General features: G+C 40.4%; 1 protein-coding gene across 3 annotated transcripts in view; it reads right to left on the bottom strand.

The window, feature by feature from the left end:
• ttbk1a (tau tubulin kinase 1a) overlaps nucleotides 1–21,268 on the bottom strand; it is a 52,585-nt gene that overhangs the window by 23,670 nt on the left and 7,647 nt on the right. For 2 of the 3 annotated variants that reach the window (XM_085409103.1, XM_085409104.1), the window contains exons 2-14: nucleotides 20,379–20,537; nucleotides 19,322–19,469; nucleotides 17,135–17,208; nucleotides 16,153–16,293; nucleotides 15,534–15,638; nucleotides 7,541–7,606; nucleotides 6,862–6,954; nucleotides 6,054–6,179; nucleotides 5,819–5,973; nucleotides 5,388–5,592; nucleotides 3,931–4,103; nucleotides 2,894–3,234; nucleotides 28–209 (exon numbers count right to left, since the gene is read on the bottom strand). In XM_085409103.1, coding sequence (XP_085265229.1) covers nucleotides 28–209; nucleotides 2,894–3,234; nucleotides 3,931–4,103; nucleotides 5,388–5,592; nucleotides 5,819–5,973; nucleotides 6,054–6,179; nucleotides 6,862–6,954; nucleotides 7,541–7,606; nucleotides 15,534–15,638; nucleotides 16,153–16,293; nucleotides 17,135–17,208; nucleotides 19,322–19,469; nucleotides 20,379–20,537 — 1,968 coding nt within the window. Of the gene's footprint in view, nucleotides 1–27; nucleotides 210–2,893; nucleotides 3,235–3,930; nucleotides 4,104–5,387; nucleotides 5,593–5,818; nucleotides 5,974–6,053; nucleotides 6,180–6,861; nucleotides 6,955–7,540; nucleotides 7,607–13,029; nucleotides 13,123–15,533; nucleotides 15,639–16,152; nucleotides 16,294–17,134; nucleotides 17,209–19,321; nucleotides 19,470–20,378; nucleotides 20,538–21,268 lie in introns of all 3 variants that reach the window. The other variant, XM_085409105.1, reaches the window with a different exon arrangement.

Below are 21,268 nucleotides of genomic sequence, written 5' to 3'. Positions count from 1 at the left end.
GTGTTATTGGCTGGCTGGGTCTCTTACCGGTCTCTGAGGTCCAGTGGGCTCAGACTCTCTCCGGCGAGGACGTCCTGATGGCAGAGAATGACAGGGCGACTGTGCTGGGCTACCACCACTTTTCCTTGATGCCTCCTCCTCTGTTAGCGTTAGCATCCCCCGGCTGCTCTCCCGCGTGTGAGTCTTTGGACGAACTACTGGCTCCGCTCCTGCAAAGGAAACCAAAGACAATTCTGCAGTCAAAACCTCCTTGTGTTTACTTTATGGTAAATGGTAAATGGTCTGTATTTGTGTAGCGCTTTAGTTGGTCCTAAGGACCCCAAAGCACTTTACACTACATTCAGTCATTCACCCATTCACACAGACACAGGCAATGGCAAGCTACAGTGTAGCCACAGCCGCCCTGGGGCACACTGACAGAGGCGAGGCTGCCGGACAGTGGCGCCACCGGGCCCTCTGACCACCACCAGTAGGCAACGGGTGAAGTGTCTTGCCCAAGGACACAACGACCGAGACTGTCGGAGCCGGGGCTCGAACCAGCAACCTTCCGATTACAAGACGAACGCCCAACTCCCTGTTAGTCACTAACAGGCTGCCACAGTCACTTGCAGTTTGCAAGATGCCAACTTGTCTGCAAACATTCACTGAACCATTGAGCGGTAGTGAAAAAGTGTGATGCAAACCAGAAACAGAGAACATTCAATTTCAAAGTAAAAGTTGTGCCTTAAGTTTAAAACGTTTGCTTTGAAGGCAAATGGTCTCAGTTTCTAGTTTGCTTTTATATAATTATGCTTTAATGTATTTTTAAAAAATGAGTTAAAACATCTAGGTATTTAATTTAACTTGAGATTATTGTGCAACCACTGCAAAACTGTCCAGTGTCTTTAAAAAAAGATAACATTAGCGAGCAGTTGAGCAATTTAAGGGTAGCCAGTTAGTCGTAACTTTGTTACAGCGAATGATTCTTCGAGTTATTAATAATAATAATGGATTGCATTTATATAGCGCTTTTTTGGGACCCCTCAAAGCGCTTGGCCCTGGAAGAAGAGGAGCAGGCCAACGAGGAAGAGGAGTTCAAATGAGAGGAGGAAGACGAGCAGGCCAACGAGGAAGAGGAGTTCAAATGAGAGGAGGAAGACGAGCAGGCTAACGAGGAAGAGGAGTTCAAATGAGAGGAGGAAGAGGAGCAGGCCAACGAGGAAGAGGAGTTCAAATGAGAGGAGGAAGAGGAGCAGGCTAACGAGGAAGAGGAGTTCAAATGAGAGGAGGAAGAGGAGCAGGCCAACGAGGAAGAGGAGTTCAAATGAGAGGAGGAAGAGGAGCAGGCCAACGAGGAAGAGGAGTTCAAATGAGAGGAGGAAGACGAGCAGGCCAACGAGGAAGAGGAGGAGGCCAACATGGGAGAGGAGAAGGTCCAGGAGGGAGAGCAAGACAACCTCGCACCATCATTACGGACTAGATGCGAGCAACAGTCATTGACCATGGCATGACAATGTCTGAAGCAGAACTAAGAGTCCGTCCAAACCTGAGTAGGTTCACCGTGGCCACCATTATCAGGGCATTCAGACAACACAACAGGTATTGTACTCGATTGCTTTCTTTGTCACAATACAGTTTTACAAACCTGTGAAAGTAGTCTAGTGGTTTCAAATCAGTTGTGACTGTATTGTAACACATGTCAATTGACAACACATGTTTCTTTCTTTAGAGTTGAAAGAATGCCACATAGAGGTGGGAGGGTTGCCATATTTGCAGCGGAACAAGAAACCCTCATTGTGGATATGGTTCGTGGGAACAACCTCATCAGACTCCGGGAGATCAGAGACAAAGTCATTGCCGATAATGTCAACTTTGAGAGCATTGACAAGACAATGTTCGGAGGGGCTTGCTGTCCTTGGGTCTTACAACACCCAACGTCTCCTCACCTTCCTAGAGGAGCTAAAAGACATCCTCCTGGACCGCCAACAACACCATCCTGGGCCCGCACATCACATTTATGTGATCATTTGGGACAATGTCCGCTTCCACAGAACAAACCAAATCAGAGAGTGATTCACCACCAACAGTGACCACTTTTTAAATGTCTACAATGTTTAAAATGTTAACATTTTTGAAAGCTTCAAGCTGCTCTTTTGGTGTGAATGTTTGAGTTTTGCAGTGGGAAGGTGTGGTTGTGTTTATGTAGCTTTAGAAAAGGGTGTTGTGTTTAGACATTGGGGAACATGGTGGAAACGTTTGTGAAATGTGTTTTAGCATTTGAGAGAAACTGTAATACAATATTTCCCCAAAAGGAATGGCTCTGACTTTCAGGGTGGTATTATGTCACAGACAACAACCCAATTAGATGTTTCATAATTTCCATCAAAACACTTGTTTTATTTGTTGAATTCCCTCATTCTGCCTCTATTTGATAGATTTAGCACTTTAATTAGTCTGGTTTTCATTTTTGTTTTCCTAATAATTCACTAGGTTATTTTTTTTTATTAATGACTGTTGATAAAATGGAGACTTGCTTCCAATCCACTTAGAATTCACCACTTTTAAAGAGACCTATTTTGTCAATAGAACAGGGCTCCTATCCTATCAGCTCCTTGTTGTGTTTGCACATCTCTGTTGCTTGTGGGGCTCGCACACAAGAATTTCACTCGCATGTGCTGTGCCAGTGTGCCTGCACATGTGATGTGACAATAAAAGTGATTTGATTTGATTTGATTTGATTTGATCCTAGGTAACAACCAAACTTATGGAAGATGGCACCAAAGCTAAGGTTTCAGATTAACACTAGCACTGAAACATTTCAAATAGTGCCCTGCTCTGATGAACCAACCATTTTTATTATATTTATCCTGTTCATTTCAGTTTTATGACTAAAAAGCTTCTTTTTATCTCCTACCTCCAGCCCTGAGTCGCCTCCTCTCCTCCTGTTCCTCCAGAGGGCGTAGCTCCTCAGGCTCCTCGTCAGTAGTTCCTGACGTGGTTGGAAGAAAGTCTCGCAGCTCTGCCTCTTTGTCAATGATCACCCACTCTTTGCTATCAAAGTCTTCCTCCTCTGCCAGCGGTACAGAACGAATAAAGGCGTTGCTGTGGGCCTCCTGGTCGACGGATGCCACGGACACTTCCTGACGGCCACTGACCTGACGATCTCCACGGCAGCCGGGGTCAACAGACAGCATCTGAGCCGGCTGGGAGGAGTAGACGTGACGAGATGGAGAACCGAGGATGTCCATCCTAGACCTGGTGGACACACAAACAAATGTGTACAAAATAGAAGGATATGGGACTATGACTCTTCTACAGCTTAACAACCTGGTAAAAATACTTTTTCAACTTTTTGTTTCATTATTCAGTTCAATTTAAAGCTCAGGTTTAAACTTCTTAAGGGTAAAATGAAGTCAATTTTAAATATAGCCCAGACTAGTTGATTTTTCAAAGGAAACATTAAGTCTCGGTTCACCACCGATCCATATCATATAAAACATATGATATACAGAATGTGAAGTCCATTACAAACCTCGGTCAGTTCAGACACGTCCAAGTCAAGTCATGGTAACAGAAACTTTGAAGCCAAGTTTCACATTAAAAAGATTCGGTCTTTGGAGTGTATCCAAATGAATTCTCAACAATCAAAATCAAGCAAAATCTCAGAGCCAAATCCAAGTCATTCAAATCTAGTTGAACCTCTTTTGTACATTTCTGATTTATGTGGATTCAAAAAGTTGAGATCAAATTCTTTTAGAGCAAAGGCCTCATAATTAATTAATTCTAATCTTTGGTGTGATTTTATTTTTCAATAGGCAGGTTGAGTTTGGCTTATGTTTATTTTTTAAACTGGAAAATGTTTTCATATTTGTTGTTTGTTACCAAAAGTAACATGAAATGCTGTCTCTTCACCTAAAACCACCTTTGTTGTTTTCTATACTTTACTGTCACCTCTGTCCATAGGCGTCAGCCCGGCCCTCAGCTGCAGAAAGACGATCAGATTCTGGGCTGTTGACCCGCCGATATCGTAAGGACCGACCCTGTCCTGTTGGGGACTCGGGTCCTACACCTCGTACAGGAGACACTGGACAGGCCCCTCGAATTGCTTCCTCTTCCTGAGCCCCCTGAGGAATGATAAAAAAGTGAGCAACCATTTAAACACTCTCGAAGGCAACTCTAAAACGACTTCCTTAAGTCAACATTGTCTTGATGCATGGTCAATCATCCAGGTAAGGAAATGGGTGAGCGAGTTTGGATAAGTGACAAAATGTTTCTCCCACTGAAAATGCTACGTCCAGATGAACAGAATCAACTTTCTGGAATTAAGTCAGAAGCATAAATAACAGCAACCCTAAGCCTAAAAGCTAACGTGATGTTTTGGAGACAAGCAAAAGAAACGTTTTTTGGAGATAAAACTAATACATTTTGATACCAGTGATTCTTTTTTTTTGTACAAGACTTCAAAACTTGCAAGAAGAAAAAATAAGAAAAAAGAAAAATGACATTTTCTGATAGTATATGGGTAGAGTTAAGGGCAGTCACTGATAGTGACTTGGCAGAAGGTTCATGTGAACCAAAATGTCTTAAGACTAAACAACTAACACATTTTAGAATCATCTAAAAGGCTGTAATGACAAAAATATTTTCAGGCAATCCACTTTTTGTTTATATCAACTAATAATTGCATAAGGATGTTGCTTATGTTTCTAATGAAAAAAGTCCATGTGAAATCTCAGGGATTTCCACAGGACTTCATGCAGTCCTATTAAAAAGTACACTCCCTGATTCAGTAGCAGGTAGAACTACCTTTAGCAGCAATAACTCAAAGTAATTGTTTTCTCTATAGCTTAATCAGTCTCTCAAATTGTCCAGCCATACATCCATTTTCTTCTGCTACCCATGGGCAGAGAAACCTAGACCCCCTCCTCTAGGTTATCCAGGGATACACTGAGGTGTTTCCAGGCAAGACGAGAGAGCTAACCTTGATTATTCACAGTCATTCTGCTGTAGATAATGATCCCAAGCTAGTGTGCTTGGGATCATTATCTGTTGTATGATTCCATTTGGACCAAGTTAAAAAAAAGCCCAAATCATCACCACTCTGCTTGACAGTCAGTGTTTGTACTGACATGCTGTGTTATGGCCCAACCTCCACTTTGGTCATGTCTATCCAATGGACAATGTTCTAGAAGGCTTGTGGTTTGACACAGTTTAGCAAATATAAACTGTGCTACCATTTTTATTTTTCAAGGTTTTCCCCTCCTGTAAATTCTTCCAAACAAGCCACATTTTAAGTCTCCTAATTGTAGTACCTCCTTAGCATGCTAACTAAGGCCTCTAGAGTCTGATTCTGGGGTTGATTTAATGGGACTGTGGCATTACCAAAACCTATAACTGATGGTTCATACCTTGGTTAGGCTGATCCTGAGTCTATTGCGGTTAAAGTCTGTGTCATCCCAGCCTTCTCCAGTCTCTCCAGGATGCTGGACACCGGTTTCCCCAGGGGGTCGGCTCGGCGGAGGTGGAGGAGCATTTTCCTGATCACTGAGATGCTCGTCTTGAACATCGGTGTTCTCCCTCTGTAGGTCTCCAGGAACTGGAGTCACAATGGCTCTATGGACACAGAATATAGCAAATCTTTACATAGATGCTGTTATTTCAGAAATACTTTTGCAATTTACAAAACTTTTTTGTTATGGTATATTAACCAAATTATTTCTAATACAGTCTGCATAGCTTTACAAATCAAAGAAAAATGGCAAGTGGCTGTTAGAGAAACTTCCCTTTTTGGCACTTCTATTTCAGACTTATTTTACAGGAGGTTGCAGCTTGTTCTTACCCCACCATGGCTGCAGTAGGTCGGGTGTTGTGCTGTGGTTGGGTGGAGGCACTGGTTGACAGCGTGACATCACTTCCTCCCTTTTCCCAATCAAAGGGTTCATTCTCTGTAATGATTCGCTCCTTCATACTGTTCTCAAACACTGACATCAGCAGCTGGAAAAAATACACAAATTTATGAATGTGAATCAAAGTCTCAATATTAGACTGCTCCTCTGAACTTTTATTATATCTACCTGGTAATCTGGTTTAGTGTAGTAGTCCAGGGCCAGGACATGGTCCAGAAAGATTTTAAACTCTGAAGGCATGTGTTTGAGCAGCAGCTGATGGTCATAACGCTCTTTAATTTGACCAACTTGTTCCTAAACAGAAAAAAAGACAACAATATATATACATATATACATCCATCCATCTTCATCCGCTTTATCCGAGGCCGGGTTGCGGGGGCAGCAGCCTAAGCAGAGAGGCCCAGACCTCCCTCTCCCCAGGCACCTCCTCCAGCTTATCCGGGGGAACACCAAGGCATTCCCAGGCCAGCCGAGAGATATAATCTCTCCAGCGTGTCCTGGGTCTGCCCCGGGGCCTCACCCAGGAGGCGCCCAGGAGGCATCCTTGTCAGATGCCCGAACCACCTCAGCTGGCTCCTTTCGATGTGGAGCAGCAGCGGCTCTACTCTGAGCCCCTCCCGGATGGCTGAACCTCTCACCCAATCTCTAAGGGAGAGGCCAGCCAAACTTTGGAGAAAGCTCATTTCTGCCGCTTGTACATATATATATATATATATATATATATATATATATATATATATATATATTGGTATATATTGATCAAAACAGATCAAATTCTGACTGCTTTTTGGATAATGTAAGCTCACAGACAGACGTTTTTAAAACATAGATGTATTTAAAGAAGCAGGACAAAATGTTAAATATGTTTAACACCTTGTATGATTCATGGAGGCACTACCAAAACAAGTAATGGTAACTAAGGTGGATACAAAGGCTATCTCATCTCATAAAAACTAGAAACAAGAAACCTTCTGACCTTATCCTTGATCTTTCTCCAAGGCAGCTGCCCAACAGCAAACTCCACCAGCATGTAAAACAATGACCAAAGGTCATCATGGCGACCCATTTCCTGGAGGAGCACAACAGGAAGACATTGTTAGCATAACATTCTAAACAGAATGTTCACATTCTGACTTGTGTCATTAAAATCGCTAATTAAGACGGTGTTGTGGGGTGACAGGTAATCTAATGGAATATTTATTGCATTAAGGTTAGGTGTTTCAGTATCAAATCAGACTAGCTTGAGTTGCATTTATCTTTCACAAGTATGAAGCAACTTTTGTAAACAAAATCTGCACATTGGCTGTGTGTTCAGGAGCATAATCATTAAAACTGCAAAAAGGCAAAATTCCTACAAAAATATAAATATAGAACAACGATGGCAATTTGATCTGTATATTTGTTATATTTGTTTATCAATAAAAAGGAGCAGAATGATCTGTCTCATGCACTTGAACTGAGAGCTCTGGGCTAGGGAGTACCAAGGTCCTCTACCACAGTGTGTTCTTCAGTAGATGGTAGAGTGGTAACTTCTACCTCACAAATCCATGTTGCTTCTCCCAGCCTCTTGCACCATTTCTAGGTACAAGAGGCTCACCACCAACTCTGCAGCCAACTCAGAGGTTATACTTTAAAGACAAACAAACAGTACTGACCTTGTTTTTGTGAGCATTGACTGAAGCGTAGCGGACGGTCCCTCTAAAACCTGCCACAGTTCTTGGCTAAAAAGAGGATGCAAAAAAGTCAGCAGTTGCAACAACATGCATCCAGTTCACATCCAGTTACACTAATATGAAAAAGATTGGGAATCTCTCTTATTTTTTTTTTTGAATTTGTGTTTATCATTGGGTGATTGGCTTCCTTTTAATATATGTCATTCCTTATGGAAAAAGTAGTGATTCAGCAATAACATAAAGTTTATTGGATTAACATACAATATGCATCATAACAAAATTAGACAGATGCATAAATTTGGGCACCCCAATAGACATATATCAACACATAGCATACCCTATGTGTTGGCATGAAAATAAACTGTAAGTATTGTGACAAAATAAATCATTAAAAACATGTAACTTGTAAACAAAACGATCAAGTGGATATATAGCATCAAACATTCAACCCAGTGTCAACATAACTCTGTAGTACAGGAGCTTTAGAAAGAAACAGATGCAATCCTGTTTAACATCAATGTGATCGTTATACACGTGTTTCTGACATCAAAAGAAAAATAAGCAAAATAAGACACAAAGACACCAGCAGACGAACACACTGCATCAGAGAGATCTGCACACGCAAGTATCAATTTACATAATTCCACTTTAATATTATTCAAATTTGTTTTTTGGGCTGTTTTTTATGACCTATTCTTAATAGTAGTGTTAAAATCTGGTTATGCATTTGGATATTATATGTAGATTGCGTAATGCCTTTATCTATGTATATATGTTTATATAAATAACTATATGAGATAAAAAATACATTTTTAAAAAGACACAATTAACTTTTATTCATTTTTATGACTCAACTTTGAGTCTTTAGATTTACATCAATTAATAAATTGCTTTATGTACTTTTCTATCTATACATTTATTGGACAGTTAGTCTAAAGGCACACTGAATTTGTTGTGTAAAACAACATGAAATTCCAAATTTTACGGATCTTCCCATGTAACCCATATACACACCAAACGTGCGTATATGCGTGCGTAAAATTCATCCTCAAAAACAGACAGAAAAAAATGAAGTTGTGATGAAGGGATAACGAACTGGTCCTGATGTTCCTAAACGAGAAAAGGAACAAACTGATATTCTGGGTTCATCCAGTTCCCACAAGAGGGCGGCTGCTAGAGAATATTATGGTTTGATCCCAGAATTGGAGCTGCATTCGTACATATTTCAGGATGTCAGAGAGGCAGTTTGAAGTCTTTTTAGCAGATTTGGGAACACAATTGTATCATTTTACTATTATCATATCCTTGTATACTCAGTAAAGGTGCAAGATTTGTGCTATTAGTGCACTTGTTGCCAAATACAGTGATCTTAGTCAGATCTATTCATTGGTATCCCAAAAAATTGGAAAAATCGATTTGGTTCGAAAAAATAAATGCCACAAATTTGTGTTGGTGGTGTTAATGAGTAAGAATACTTGACTTGGTGAGCCTGAAAAATATTCTTGACACATTCAATTTTTGAGATTTCAGACATCCGCTGTGAAAGGGCCTTTAGTCTCACCATAAAAAAGTACTTGCTTCTGCCACACAGAAGCAAGACACCTACTAGCCGATAACTTAATACAGTGACATGAAAAAGCAGTTAATTAGAAGGATAACAGAAATAAATGCAAAATGCAGTTTCTAAATTAAGGTGTTTATTGTTAAGAGTCAAAAAAATCCAAACCTACACTACAGGACGAAAGTTTAAGAACACACAAGTTTTTCCAATTTTTTATTGAAAACTATGCAGTGTATTGGCCCGTTGCACTCTGAAATGAAAGCATAGTACAAATAAGCAATTGGAGTTAAAAAAGAAATCATGGAATCAATTTATAGACCAAAATATATTCTAAACTTTGACTCATCAAAGCAGCCACCTTTGGCAGCTATAACAGCTGAACACACCCGTGGCATTCTTTCTACAATAGAAATCAAATATTCTTCAGAAAGTTGTTCCCATATCTGTTGCAGAAGTTCCCATAAATGTGGACCTTGTCTGTTGCTTTGCTTTCACTCTTCCATCCAGTTCATCCCAAACCAGCTCGATGGGGTTCAAATCTGGAGACTGTGCTGCCACTTCATGTTTTCAAGCTCACCATCATGTTATTTCTTCCTGAGGTAGTTCTGGTATGGCTTGGACTTATGTTTTGGGTCATTATCTTGCTGTAGGATGAACCCCTGACCAACTAGGTGCATACCAGAGGGTACTGCATGGCGCTGCAGAATGCTGCGGTAGCTGTTTTGGTTCAGGGTGCTGACCCTGGATCCAGCAAAACAGCCCCAGATCATCACACTTCCTCCTTCCTTCATTTGGCAGTTGATGCCACACACTGTGGAACCATCCTCACGCTTACTCGACGGTGTACAAAGATCCTGAATGATGAATCAAAGATTTCAAATTTTGATTTATCCCTCCATAATACTTTCTTCCAGTCTTCAGTAGTCCAATGGCGGTGTCCAGGCATGTCCCTTTGTTTTATTCTCACGTCTTAGCAATGGCTCTCTTGCTGCAACTCATCCTGTCAAACCTACAGCTTGAAGTCTTATTTTCACAGTTGAAACTGAGACTTGCTTATACGACCACTATTAAGCTGTGCTCAAAGCTGTTGTCCTGCGAGCCACCTATCAAACAAGCTGTCCTCTGAATCAGTTGTGTCTTTGGGTCTGTCAGACCTCTTGCTGTCAGTTTGTTTCTGAGTGCCTTTGGATGATGAAGGAAACTGTACTCACTGACACCTTGACTTTATTTGCAATTTCTCTGTAGAAAAGACATACTCTTTTAAGTGCTATGATGGTCTGTCTCTCTTCCATTGTTAATTTTCTTTTTCTTGACATCTTTGTGGCAACACACTACTTTTTGCCGTACAATATTGTTCAACTAAAGCTCACAAGGGTATGGTACCACAGTGTGTTCCACCACTGCTTTTATACAGACAGAGGGGGTTGTAAGTAATCTAGAAAAATTACAACACCTGTAGGAATTAGTAGCACCAGCTTTTAAGGCTTGATCAACCTCCATTGCTGCGGAACAGCTTTAAATTGTTAACCCATTTTGTGTTCCCTGAAAAGGGCCTTTTTGTATAATTCTGAAATGTCAGAATAAAAATCTATATCACATCTTTGGAAAGCTAAGTTGAGTTGTTCTAGACATACTGAGCCCTGATTACTGCCACACCTGTTCTCAATCAAGAAATCAATTTAAAAAGGACCTGCCTGATAAAGTGGAGTAGACCAAAAGCTCCCCAAAAGCCAGACATCATGCCACAATCCAAAAAAATTCAGGAACAAATGAGAAACAAAGTAACTGAGAGCTCTCAGCCCAGAAAAGGTTTTAAAGCCATTTCTAAAGCTGTGGGACTCCAACCAAACACAGTCAGGGCCATTATCCACAAATGGCAAAAACACGGACCAGTGGTGAACCTTCCCAGGAGTATACAGCCAACCTAAATTACCCCAGAAGCGCAGTGACAACTCATCCAAGAGGTCACAAAAGATCCCAGAACAACATCCAAAGAACTAAAGGCCTCGCTTGCCTCAGTTAAGGTCAGCGTCCATGACTCCACCATAAGAAAGACACTGGGCAGAAATGGCCTTTGTGGCCATTTGAGTTCCAAGACGAAAACCACTGCTAAGCAAAAGGAACACAAAGGCTTGTCTCAGTTTTGCCAGAAAACATGTTGATGATCCCTAAGACTTTTGGGAATATACTCTGTGGACTGATATGACAAATATCTGGCATAAAAGTAATGTAGCATTTCAGAAAAGGAACATCATACCGATAGTAAAATATGGTGGTGATGGTCTGAGGATGTTTTGCTTCCTCAGGATCTGGAAGACTTGCTGTGATAAATGGAAACATTAATTCTGCTGTCTACTAAAATATCCTGAAGGGCAATGTCTGGTCATCTGTTTGTAACCTCAAGGTGAAGCGCACTTGGGTTCTGCCTGCGGGACAATGATCCAAAGCAAACCAGCCAAAACACAAAAGCTTAAGAAAAACAAAATGAAGACTTTGGAATGGCCTAGTCATGACCTCCAGGTAAGATGCTGTGGCATGACCTTAAAAAGGTGGTTCATAGTCGAAAACCCTCCAGTGTGGCTGGAATACAACAGTTGTGCAAAGATGAGTGGGACAGAATTCCTCCACAGTGCTGTAAAAGACTTGATGCCAGTTATCACAATTGCTCGTTGCAGTTGTTGCTGCTAAGAGCAGCCCAACCAAGTTTTCAAGCAGGGCCATTTAGGTTTAGATTTTTTCCCCCTAATAATAAACACCTTCATTTAGATACTGCATTTTATGTTTACTGATGTTATCGTTGTCTTATATATTTTTTTGTTGACGATCTGAAACATTTAAGTGTGACAAAAAGAAGAAAACAGGAAAGGGGCAAACACCTTTTTCACACCACTGTACTTGACAGGTGGATAAAAGTCCATTTAACATTTAAAAATTCAATACAGTGACCATTTTCAAGTTACTTGTTAACAAAAACATAAAGTGAACTACACTCTTTTTTTATGAATGTCTAAGTTTTAAATTATACACATTTAAATAAGTAGAAGTCAACTGTAGAAGTCTGAAACTACCCTGACATTTTTGTTAGCAATTTGCAGAAAGGGACATAGGATTTAGTAGTTCACGTTGTACTATGTGTTGTATTATCAGTTGTTTCAGTCACAACTCCTGGATGGGCCCATTATACTCCTCACTGACTCAATTGTCATCTATGGCAGTCACAAATTTTCTTGGTTTTTTATTTCTCATGATCTAGAACAGGTTGTTTTCTACTCAGAAGATGGAACTCCTGCTGTCTATATGTCAAAGTGTCCTTGGGGAAGATATTGAACCCTCAAATATCACTGACGAGCCCATCAAAGTTTGCATGTATGTGCAAAAATTTGTTATCTACATAAAATCTACATGATATTTTCTCTTTTAATAATGTCCTACCTTACATGGGAGGGAAACTCATGGATAAATACAAGTAGAAATACACAAATTAAAATACCCATAAAAACAGAAATTTCATGATGGCTTCATGACCTACATAAATTTGAAAAAACAATTTATATTGTGTCCTTTTTTAGTTTATAGAACTGACTTACCGTATACTTAGGTTTTTGTCCACCATCTAGGGGTTTTTTTCCCGGACAAAAATCAAATCTGAATTTCACTTTCAAGTACAAGTTGTATAATTTAGTGCCTAAATTCTCTGTGCTGCCAGACCATTTTCTGATAGGGCTTCTAGCACATTCACAGTTCATTACAGTTATTGTAACGATCATGATTATTTTTATATGTGGATTTTAGAAAACTCTTAGTAGACATTATGTCATGTTTGCTCCTTTTCTTTTTTAATTCAGCTTTCACTTTGGTGCGTAGCTTTCGATGTGGCTGTGACCCATCTGTCACTATAGAAACCACTCACATCCCTGGGTAACCATGGAGATGATGGAGAAACAGGAGGCATGCACGTCAAAATCATAAATCCAAAGGAACTGTAAGAAAGACAAACACAACACTGAAACATAAAAAAGGTGAACATAAATCACATTGAACTGATAAGAAGAAAACAAGAAAAAAATCAGAACATAAATCTTTGATAAAAAAAACTGATGGCAGGTGATCAGTAGAGAGCGAACATCATACAAAATTTCACAGTAAAGAGTGACCTGATCCACAAGCAGCTGGACAGGTTGCCTCACTGGACAACCGGTTCATTCTACAGAGGACTTCACTCAACATACTTTAGTTTCCAAATACCGCAAGTGAAAAATTTTGTCACTACGTAGCAACCTCAACAGTCAAGATGAAAAAATAACGCTTGTGCTGATACGTGCAAATTGTAAGAACAGATTCAGGCTGCTGTTTGTATCTGCTGAGCATGTGTTTCATCAGGATATGTTCACTTTCAGATCAAGTGTCAAATTTTTGAAAATTAATGTATGGTAGGTCTGGCTAAAAAAGATGTGATGACAACTTTCTGCTAACAGTCCCACAATGAGTGTTGGACACACAAGAGCTGTTGCAAACAATAATGACACTTTTGAGAAATTACTGAGTGTACTTCATACACTGCATTTGTAAGTAGGTGAAGTCTCAGCTAAGTGTTTTTTGTTGTTGTCTTCTGGGTGTTATGAAACCAGATAGGAGGGGTAGCTCTGACTTAGAAACCAAGAGATACTACAAGCATATGGTAGCAACTTAACAGGTACACCAACCCCCAAATCTGGAAATTATAGGGTACCATGATTTACAAAATTACCATCATGTTGTAGTCAATGAGACTGGTTAAAGAGAGGGGGGTAATGGGGAAAGAAGGAAGCAAGGCAGGAAGATACAGTGGGGGAGGGGTGAATCAAGTGAGAAAGAGCGAGCTCAGATCACTGCACTGAAGCTGACTCAGCTGTAGAATGAGAGAGAGAGACTGGGAGACAAAAGATGATGGGTGGAGAGACTGGAAGTGACAGAGAGAAAGTGCGTGGGGGGGGGGCTAACGTTTCTCACCCAGTGACGCATTTTACAGCATCAAATATTCATTGACTGCTGCAACAGAAGGAACACAACACTGCAGGAGAAGAACAGGGGAGCTGGTTAAAAGATGAATAGGTGAGGAGAGGTAAGGAAGAAGGGCCCATAAAAGGATGAGGAGAGGAGGAAAAGAGAAAAAAATGAAAGTAAGGAGATAAAGTGACGAGGAGCAAGCTGACAGCAAATGGAAGCACTATATATACTCGCTGATCTAAAAATAGCTGTGTTGAGTGTGGTAGAGAGACAAAAAAGCAAGAGAGAACCTAAAAGCAGCAGCTGTGTCTGATCACACTGAAACTACAAATACCAAGAGACCTGATCGATACAAAAGCTGTTTAGAAGCCCAACAACCACTTCTGTCAGTTTACAGCAAACTATCACATGAATCCCTGAGATTTGTTATTGAGTACTGCAAATCATTGATCCGATATTGTACAGACTCACAGGAAATGAGAGAGAATGTACTGCAGTGCAGCAAACACACCCATTTGTCTGCCTGAGTCTGTGCACCTGTGTAGTTTTTTATTATTTACTTTGGTATTTTTTGCAGCTTTAAAGGAAACTATCTCATATTGGTTACTGCTATAGTTTAGGACACTGATATAGCATAGTCTCTGTTATAGTGCGTACACTGTTCACTATTATAGTCTGTTCATAGCACCATACTCCCACTACTGTACATATATTTACCACACATTGATACATCTGTATATCTGTCCGTCTGTATGCTATACAGATCATCTGTACATATCTGTACATATGTATACATAACTACATCTGTACATTTGCTCTCTGTATAGCAACATAAGCATCTGTGTACTTGACTTATTTGTACATAATCTGTTCATAACTATTCCCACCTTTTATACTACCCTTATCGGCATATAATCTGCTCCTATTGCACTCACTGCTCTTGCACTTGTGATTAGATGCATACTGTATTTTGTTACCCTGTATTTATACCTGTGTAATGACAATAAAGTTGAATCCTAACACAGAAAGAAATGACATATGTGTTGTGTGTAGGACCACAATAAGAAATTAAATAACAAAGTTGTAAGAAAACGCTAAAAAAAAAAGATACTTGAGAAATTATTTTACTATGTTGTTTAGGTTTAGGTTTGGAGTATACGCAGAGTCAAAATAAGGATATATGTCCTACCTCTGATTATTTTTTTTCCCTAACATCCAATATGCATGAATAATTCTCCATACATTCTCCAAACCTCTAGTGACTTTATTATAATAATTGCTGTTCTTTGAAAAAACACTAGCAAAAACTAGCAAATGAACCTTGAGTTACAAATATTCTCTCCAACAATATCTCCACTGTAATAGATGAGCTTCAGTGCTGTGCTTCAGCTTTTGGTACGGTTCGCTTTCACAGACTAAGTGTCTTACCGGGCGGACCTCTCCTGTGGTATTGGTGTACTGCCTTGCCAGACCAAAGTCCAGCATGTAGCATTTCCTGTAGGTGGAGGGGAGCCGTCCCATTGCAAAGTTTGACTGCAGAAATAAAACACAGTGCATCACTCAACTAGTTTAATCTAAAAGCATCTGCACACAAGAAACGTGAAGGGTATATGGGTCCTCTAACTTTGGTTCTACCTCTGCTCATTTACATAAAAATCTATTCATCCGACATCCTATTAACACCCCTTCTGTTCTGGTTTTATTGGCTTGCTTTGATATTTAGATTACCTAAAGATCTAAAGTATCAAAGTTCACCTGAAACCAGATAGACGTTTTAAATTGAGAAACTTTCAGCTACTTATATTAAATTGTTACCAAATTGCAGACATTTGGACTGTTCTACTGGTATTACAGAAACTGGACCTATATTTGGCCTGCAGAAAACTATAGCTTAGGGGAAAAGCATTCATTACCATTTTGACACATCCGGGCAAGAAAAATCAAAAGTTAATATCAGTAAATAATCTCTACCTAAAATCACTTTTAACTCAGGAACTCAGTCTACAGGAGAAACACAAGGTTGCAGAATTTTTCAAGAAACCTGTACCGGTTTGATGTCGCGGTGCAGAAAGCCCACTGAGTGGATGGCTTCAATGGATTCCAGGATCTGCTTCCCAAGTCTCAGGGTGGTACTCATGGTAAAGGTTCCTCTGGGTTGACTCCTTCGCAGGTCAGCCAGGTTACGACCCTGGGTGAGGGACAGTGACAAGACAGCGGGACTTAATTTCTGCTTGCTTTTAGTCAGGCTGAAATGTGTAAAGATCAGGTTTCAAAAAAGTAATCTAATAATAACGTGGAAAATGCAAAACTGGATATGACTCATAGGAGACACAGTGGCAACAGTAATGAGAAATACACCAGGTTCAAATAAATTGGGACTGTTCTGTGCTGTTATCAGCAAAGGCAACATTAAAAGGTGGTCACCAGTAAATTCATCTGTTTGCATTCTGGCTATGACTTTATTAAAGGTCAATTACACTTATCCTCATTATTTTATGTATTTTTTCTGGTTACATTGCAGGAAGTCATAATACCAAATGCTGAATCCTTGAAGCAGGGGTTATATTAATGTAATTGCACTCCAGCAGGTTCTCTCACCCCAACCGGTCGCAACAGATGGCCCCGCCCCTCCCTGAGCCTGGTTCTGCTGGAGGTTTCTTCCTGTTAAAAGGGAGTTTTTCCTTCCCACTGTCGCCAAAGTGCTTGCTCATAGGCGGTCATATGATTGTTGGGTTTTTCTCTGTATCTATGAAGCGCCTTGAGGCGACTTTTGTTGTGATTTGGCGCTATATAAATAAAATTGAATTGAATTGAATTGAAGGTTTTTTTAAGACTGTAAAACCTATACATTTGGTAGATCTTAACATGACAGCAACATGAAGACTTCCTCCTGGTGTGCTTCCTCAAAGCAGAATTTTTTAAATGCTAAAGCAATAATCTACCTTATTACTGTGTGTTATGTGTCCCTCTACACTGTTATGCTTCCCAGTAAAAGACTGTGGTTGACATGCATCCAGACAGTGACTCACCTGAAGCTGCATGACGACATAGTTGAATTTGTCGTTTCTCCCACAGCCAATAAACTTACAAACATGGTTTTTCCCTGGAAGGGAAAAAGAAGAGAGAGGAGGCTAATAAACACTTTCCTAATGTACCACAACTTCAACGAAACAAATATTGTTCTACTAAACTAATCAGATTTACAAAGACTTATATATTTAGCACCCTGAAAATTACATATTGGATTAAATTCTTTCAGAGATGTATCTATTTTATGTTTCAATAGCCATTTCCTCCACGTTATTTGGGCCAGTTGAGAGATTTACTCTCCCGTGCCTAAAGCTCCTGACCCAGGAGGTGCCCATCTATATCAGATATGCGAGCCACCTTAACTGGCTTCCTTCAATGTGGAGGAATAGTGCCTCTATTTTGAGCCCCTCTCATCCTCTTTGCCAGCCACACTTCGGAGAAAGCTCTAGCCAAAGCTTGCGACCACAGTGGAGGGTAGGAATGCACACTGATCAGTAAATCAACAGCTACGCTTTTATGCTTAATTCCCTCATCACCACAGCAGACCAACGTAAGGCCATTTTTATGCTCGCCACATTGCTTGTGTAGTGGTGTAATTTTCACATCAAATCCTGTGTCGCTAGACACAATAGACACAATGGGTGTATAATCGTGTGTTTACTGAGAATCTTGCACAGAAGCTCAGAGACATACTAACACTAAGGGGAGGACATTCCAACTGTTTAAAAACTTGAGTTTGTGGGTGCTGGTTTAACTCACTGCGACGAGCAGGTGCCTACATGCCGTGCGGCTGGGAGTAGCCTCCCCAGGTTCGAATCTGACCCGCAGCCCTTTGCTGCATGTCTTACCCCCTCTCTCCCCCTCCACTTTCCCGTCACTCTTTACTCTTTCTATCAAATAAACACTGAAAAAATAAATTAAAAACAGAACAACCTGAGTTTGTGGAGAGAACTTTACAAAATAACACTTGACAAAGTCTTGGCTTCTAGTTTTGACTTCTCCTCATCAGTGCGTACGATATTGTCTGAGTGGCAACACCTATTGTTTAGGAGAATACAACAGAGGCTTCCTGCACCTTAATAGCGGGTATAAATGGTTGCATCTGTGCAATGCAGGTGTGGCGGTGAGCAGTGAGAAATATATTTGTGTATGTTTCTCATGGTTTTTTTTAAACCTGCTGTTTACTATTCATATTTAATATCTGCACAGTTAGTGTGGAACACCCAAATTTTGTTGAACATATGCAATCACAATAAAGGGCTGTCCTATTTTTCAGAGATTATAAAAGTGCCAATACACCCTCCACAGTGATCGCTTTGTTAAAAACGCACCATTATCACACGGATGTTTAAGTATTCAGTAGACAATAGTTGTCGCCACTCAGACAATATCACGTCATACATGCTGATAAGGAGGAGCAGAAGTCAAGTGTTTCCACAAACTCAGGTTTTCAAACTGTTGCGTTATCTCTCTGTGTGTCAGTATTTCTTTGAGCTTTGGTGCAGGATTCTGATTAAATAGGCAGGATGATCATACACTTGTGTCTTCAAGCCAGCTGCGACGACTGCAACACAATGCACAAGTTACAAAAATCAAAAAGCCGTCCGACACGCCACAGAGATTGTGTCTCATGACACAGGATGTGATGTGAAAATCGTCTCGCGACACCCTCGACACAACTTAAACTGGGGAGGCAATTTGTCCTTGAGCTGAAGTGGGGACCCCACCCTTTCTTGGCTTAGTCTATGGCCTCAGACTTGGAGGGACTAATTCCCATTCCCACCACTTCACCTGCCACTTCAGTGCCAGCTTGTAGATGTACTGGTAACAGTTCACAGAAAATCAGAGGAACAAAGTGAAACACAAGTCCAAGACAACCAAGTGTGAAGCAGAAGAGGGAATGTAGCAGCATACGAGGGTTACAAGACAAAGACTCTTGAAAGGTCACCGCCCTGCTGCTAAAAACACCTTATGTGATGAAGATCAAAGGGGCTCAATCACACTCTGAAAGTTGGACCTAAAAAACATTCTTGAATTCTACTCACTAACAATTCCACAACTGGAAGCTTGTATAAACAACGTCTTTGCAGTCAGTTATGGTTTTCCTAATAATTAAACCTAATCACTTCCACTGTGGACCACTGGCCCAAAGCAATCAGTGTAGGAGATGGTTTGGCAGCGCTTACCTTGCAGCTTCTTCAGCACTGCCACCTCCATCTTTAGCACCTGTTTGGGCTGCTGGGCTGACTCCACTTTTAGGGCCACATTTTCCCGCGTAAGCAAGTCCAAGGCTTCATAGATCTCCCCAAACCCACCCCCGCCAATCTTCTTTAGCTGGAACACAGGTTGCAGGGCAAAGAGCTCTTAATTATCTTAAAGTAACATACTGTAACCTCCAAAAAGACTTCATTCTTCATTCTTCATTCTTTTTTATCTTTAGTTCATGATGTGTTGGGTCTTTGCAGCTCAGTGGAGACAGTAGATTGATTAGTAAAGTGCAAACAGCCTTCATTTTGCAACCTGACTGGCTGAGACACGAGCAACCTTGTACTTCAGAATCCAAAGGAAGCTCAAACAGAAAATTAAAAAAAAGTTTGTCTTTCCACTAAACCCTCGAGTTTAAATGTTTGAATTCTTTGCCAGTTTAAATGTCAATTTATTTAGCTGAACATGAGGCATCAGTGATTCGACAGTCATCTCATCTTTTTAATATCGTCTATAAAGGATTTGTGTTTTTCTTTGGGATTTCATTTTTTTTTTATCACAACCAGAACAACAGAACATATTCTGATCCTGATACAGACATTTTTGTATGAAAATAAAATCAGAACAAAGGATACAATTTGTTTAAAAATGGTTTACTGTGTATCATGTATCGTTCATACATGGAAAAAGCTTACATTTAAATGATACGTGATGTTTTGCTTCTAATTCTTGCTGGTCTCCTCAGCTCCCAAGTACTAATCAAATAAAATGTAATGCAAAATGCTACATGCATAGTTTAACATTTGCCTTGTACTGCTGAATATAGGATTGGATTCTGTTTTATTTATATTTAAAATTTTGGGGGAAAGAAGGTTTGGATGAAATCAGAATAGATAGCAAACAGTTAACAAATATGCATACCAGCTAAGAAAATATAAATACAAAATTGTATGGGGGAAATCAGACACCCAAATCTTTCAAACGCACTACTGCAGAACGTGAAACTGAACTGGGGGAATGGGAGCTTTCCAGACTCACCACTTTCCATCGATCCTTGACCATGCAGTTTGGAGGCAGGATGTCGGCCTGCTCGGATGTTCCGTTCATGTTGGCGTTGTCCTGGAGGCCAGGGACTAGGCACTGCATCTGCCAGCTAGACAGAACACGAGCAGCTCCCAACTTAAAAGAGCCATTTATCTGTGAGCAGGGAGGATGAGAGGAGAAAAAGGAAGTAAGAAAAGACAGTCAATACTTTATACACACAATGTTGTTACCGGGATTTTCCCAGTCTAACCAGAGCTCTCTGCTGCTGACAGTCATGGCAACATTATTATATTATTCGTATAACAACAGGCATTAGAGGTGGCTGGTTGCCATTAGAAGCCATTCTTCAGCTGGATCAGGGTACAGGTCAGTGGGGTGCGGGGTGCAAGAGGGGTTGGGTATGGCGTGATCTTGAGACCCTGAGAAAAGAAGGCAACTGGACTTTTTAGGTTTGAGAAGATGTTTTACCTCTCCAAGAAGCTTCTTTAGTTCTCTCAGAAGAGAGGGGAAACATCTTTGCAAACCTAAAGCGGTCCAGTTGCCTTGTTTTCTCAAGCTCTGAAGACTACCATGACCTGGATGACTAAGAACCTACACGGACATATGGCGTGATGGTATTTGCAGTAACTGGAGCAAATATCATGTCTGCAGAGGAAGCAGTCTAATGCTCTATTCTTATCCTGACTGCAGCTGCAGGTCAGATGCTGCAACAGCCCAACAGCCAACACCTTGCAATGTTTACTGTAGATCAGAACAAGATGGATTTAATCAACAAAAAATACTAACAACCACGAGTATGGCATGGGAACACTTTTCACTTCAATTTTAAGAAATATGTGCAAACTGCATTACTTTAAGTGGTCTTTTAACATTTGGAGTAATAG

Source organism: Rhamphochromis longiceps, linkage group LG6, assembly GCF_057381845.1.
Source record: "Rhamphochromis longiceps isolate RC_006_pf linkage group LG6, R_longiceps_female_GT1.1, whole genome shotgun sequence".
In the NCBI taxonomy this organism is placed as follows: domain Eukaryota; kingdom Metazoa; phylum Chordata; class Actinopteri; order Cichliformes; family Cichlidae; genus Rhamphochromis; species Rhamphochromis longiceps.
This window is presented reverse-complemented; position numbering and strand designations above follow the sequence as displayed.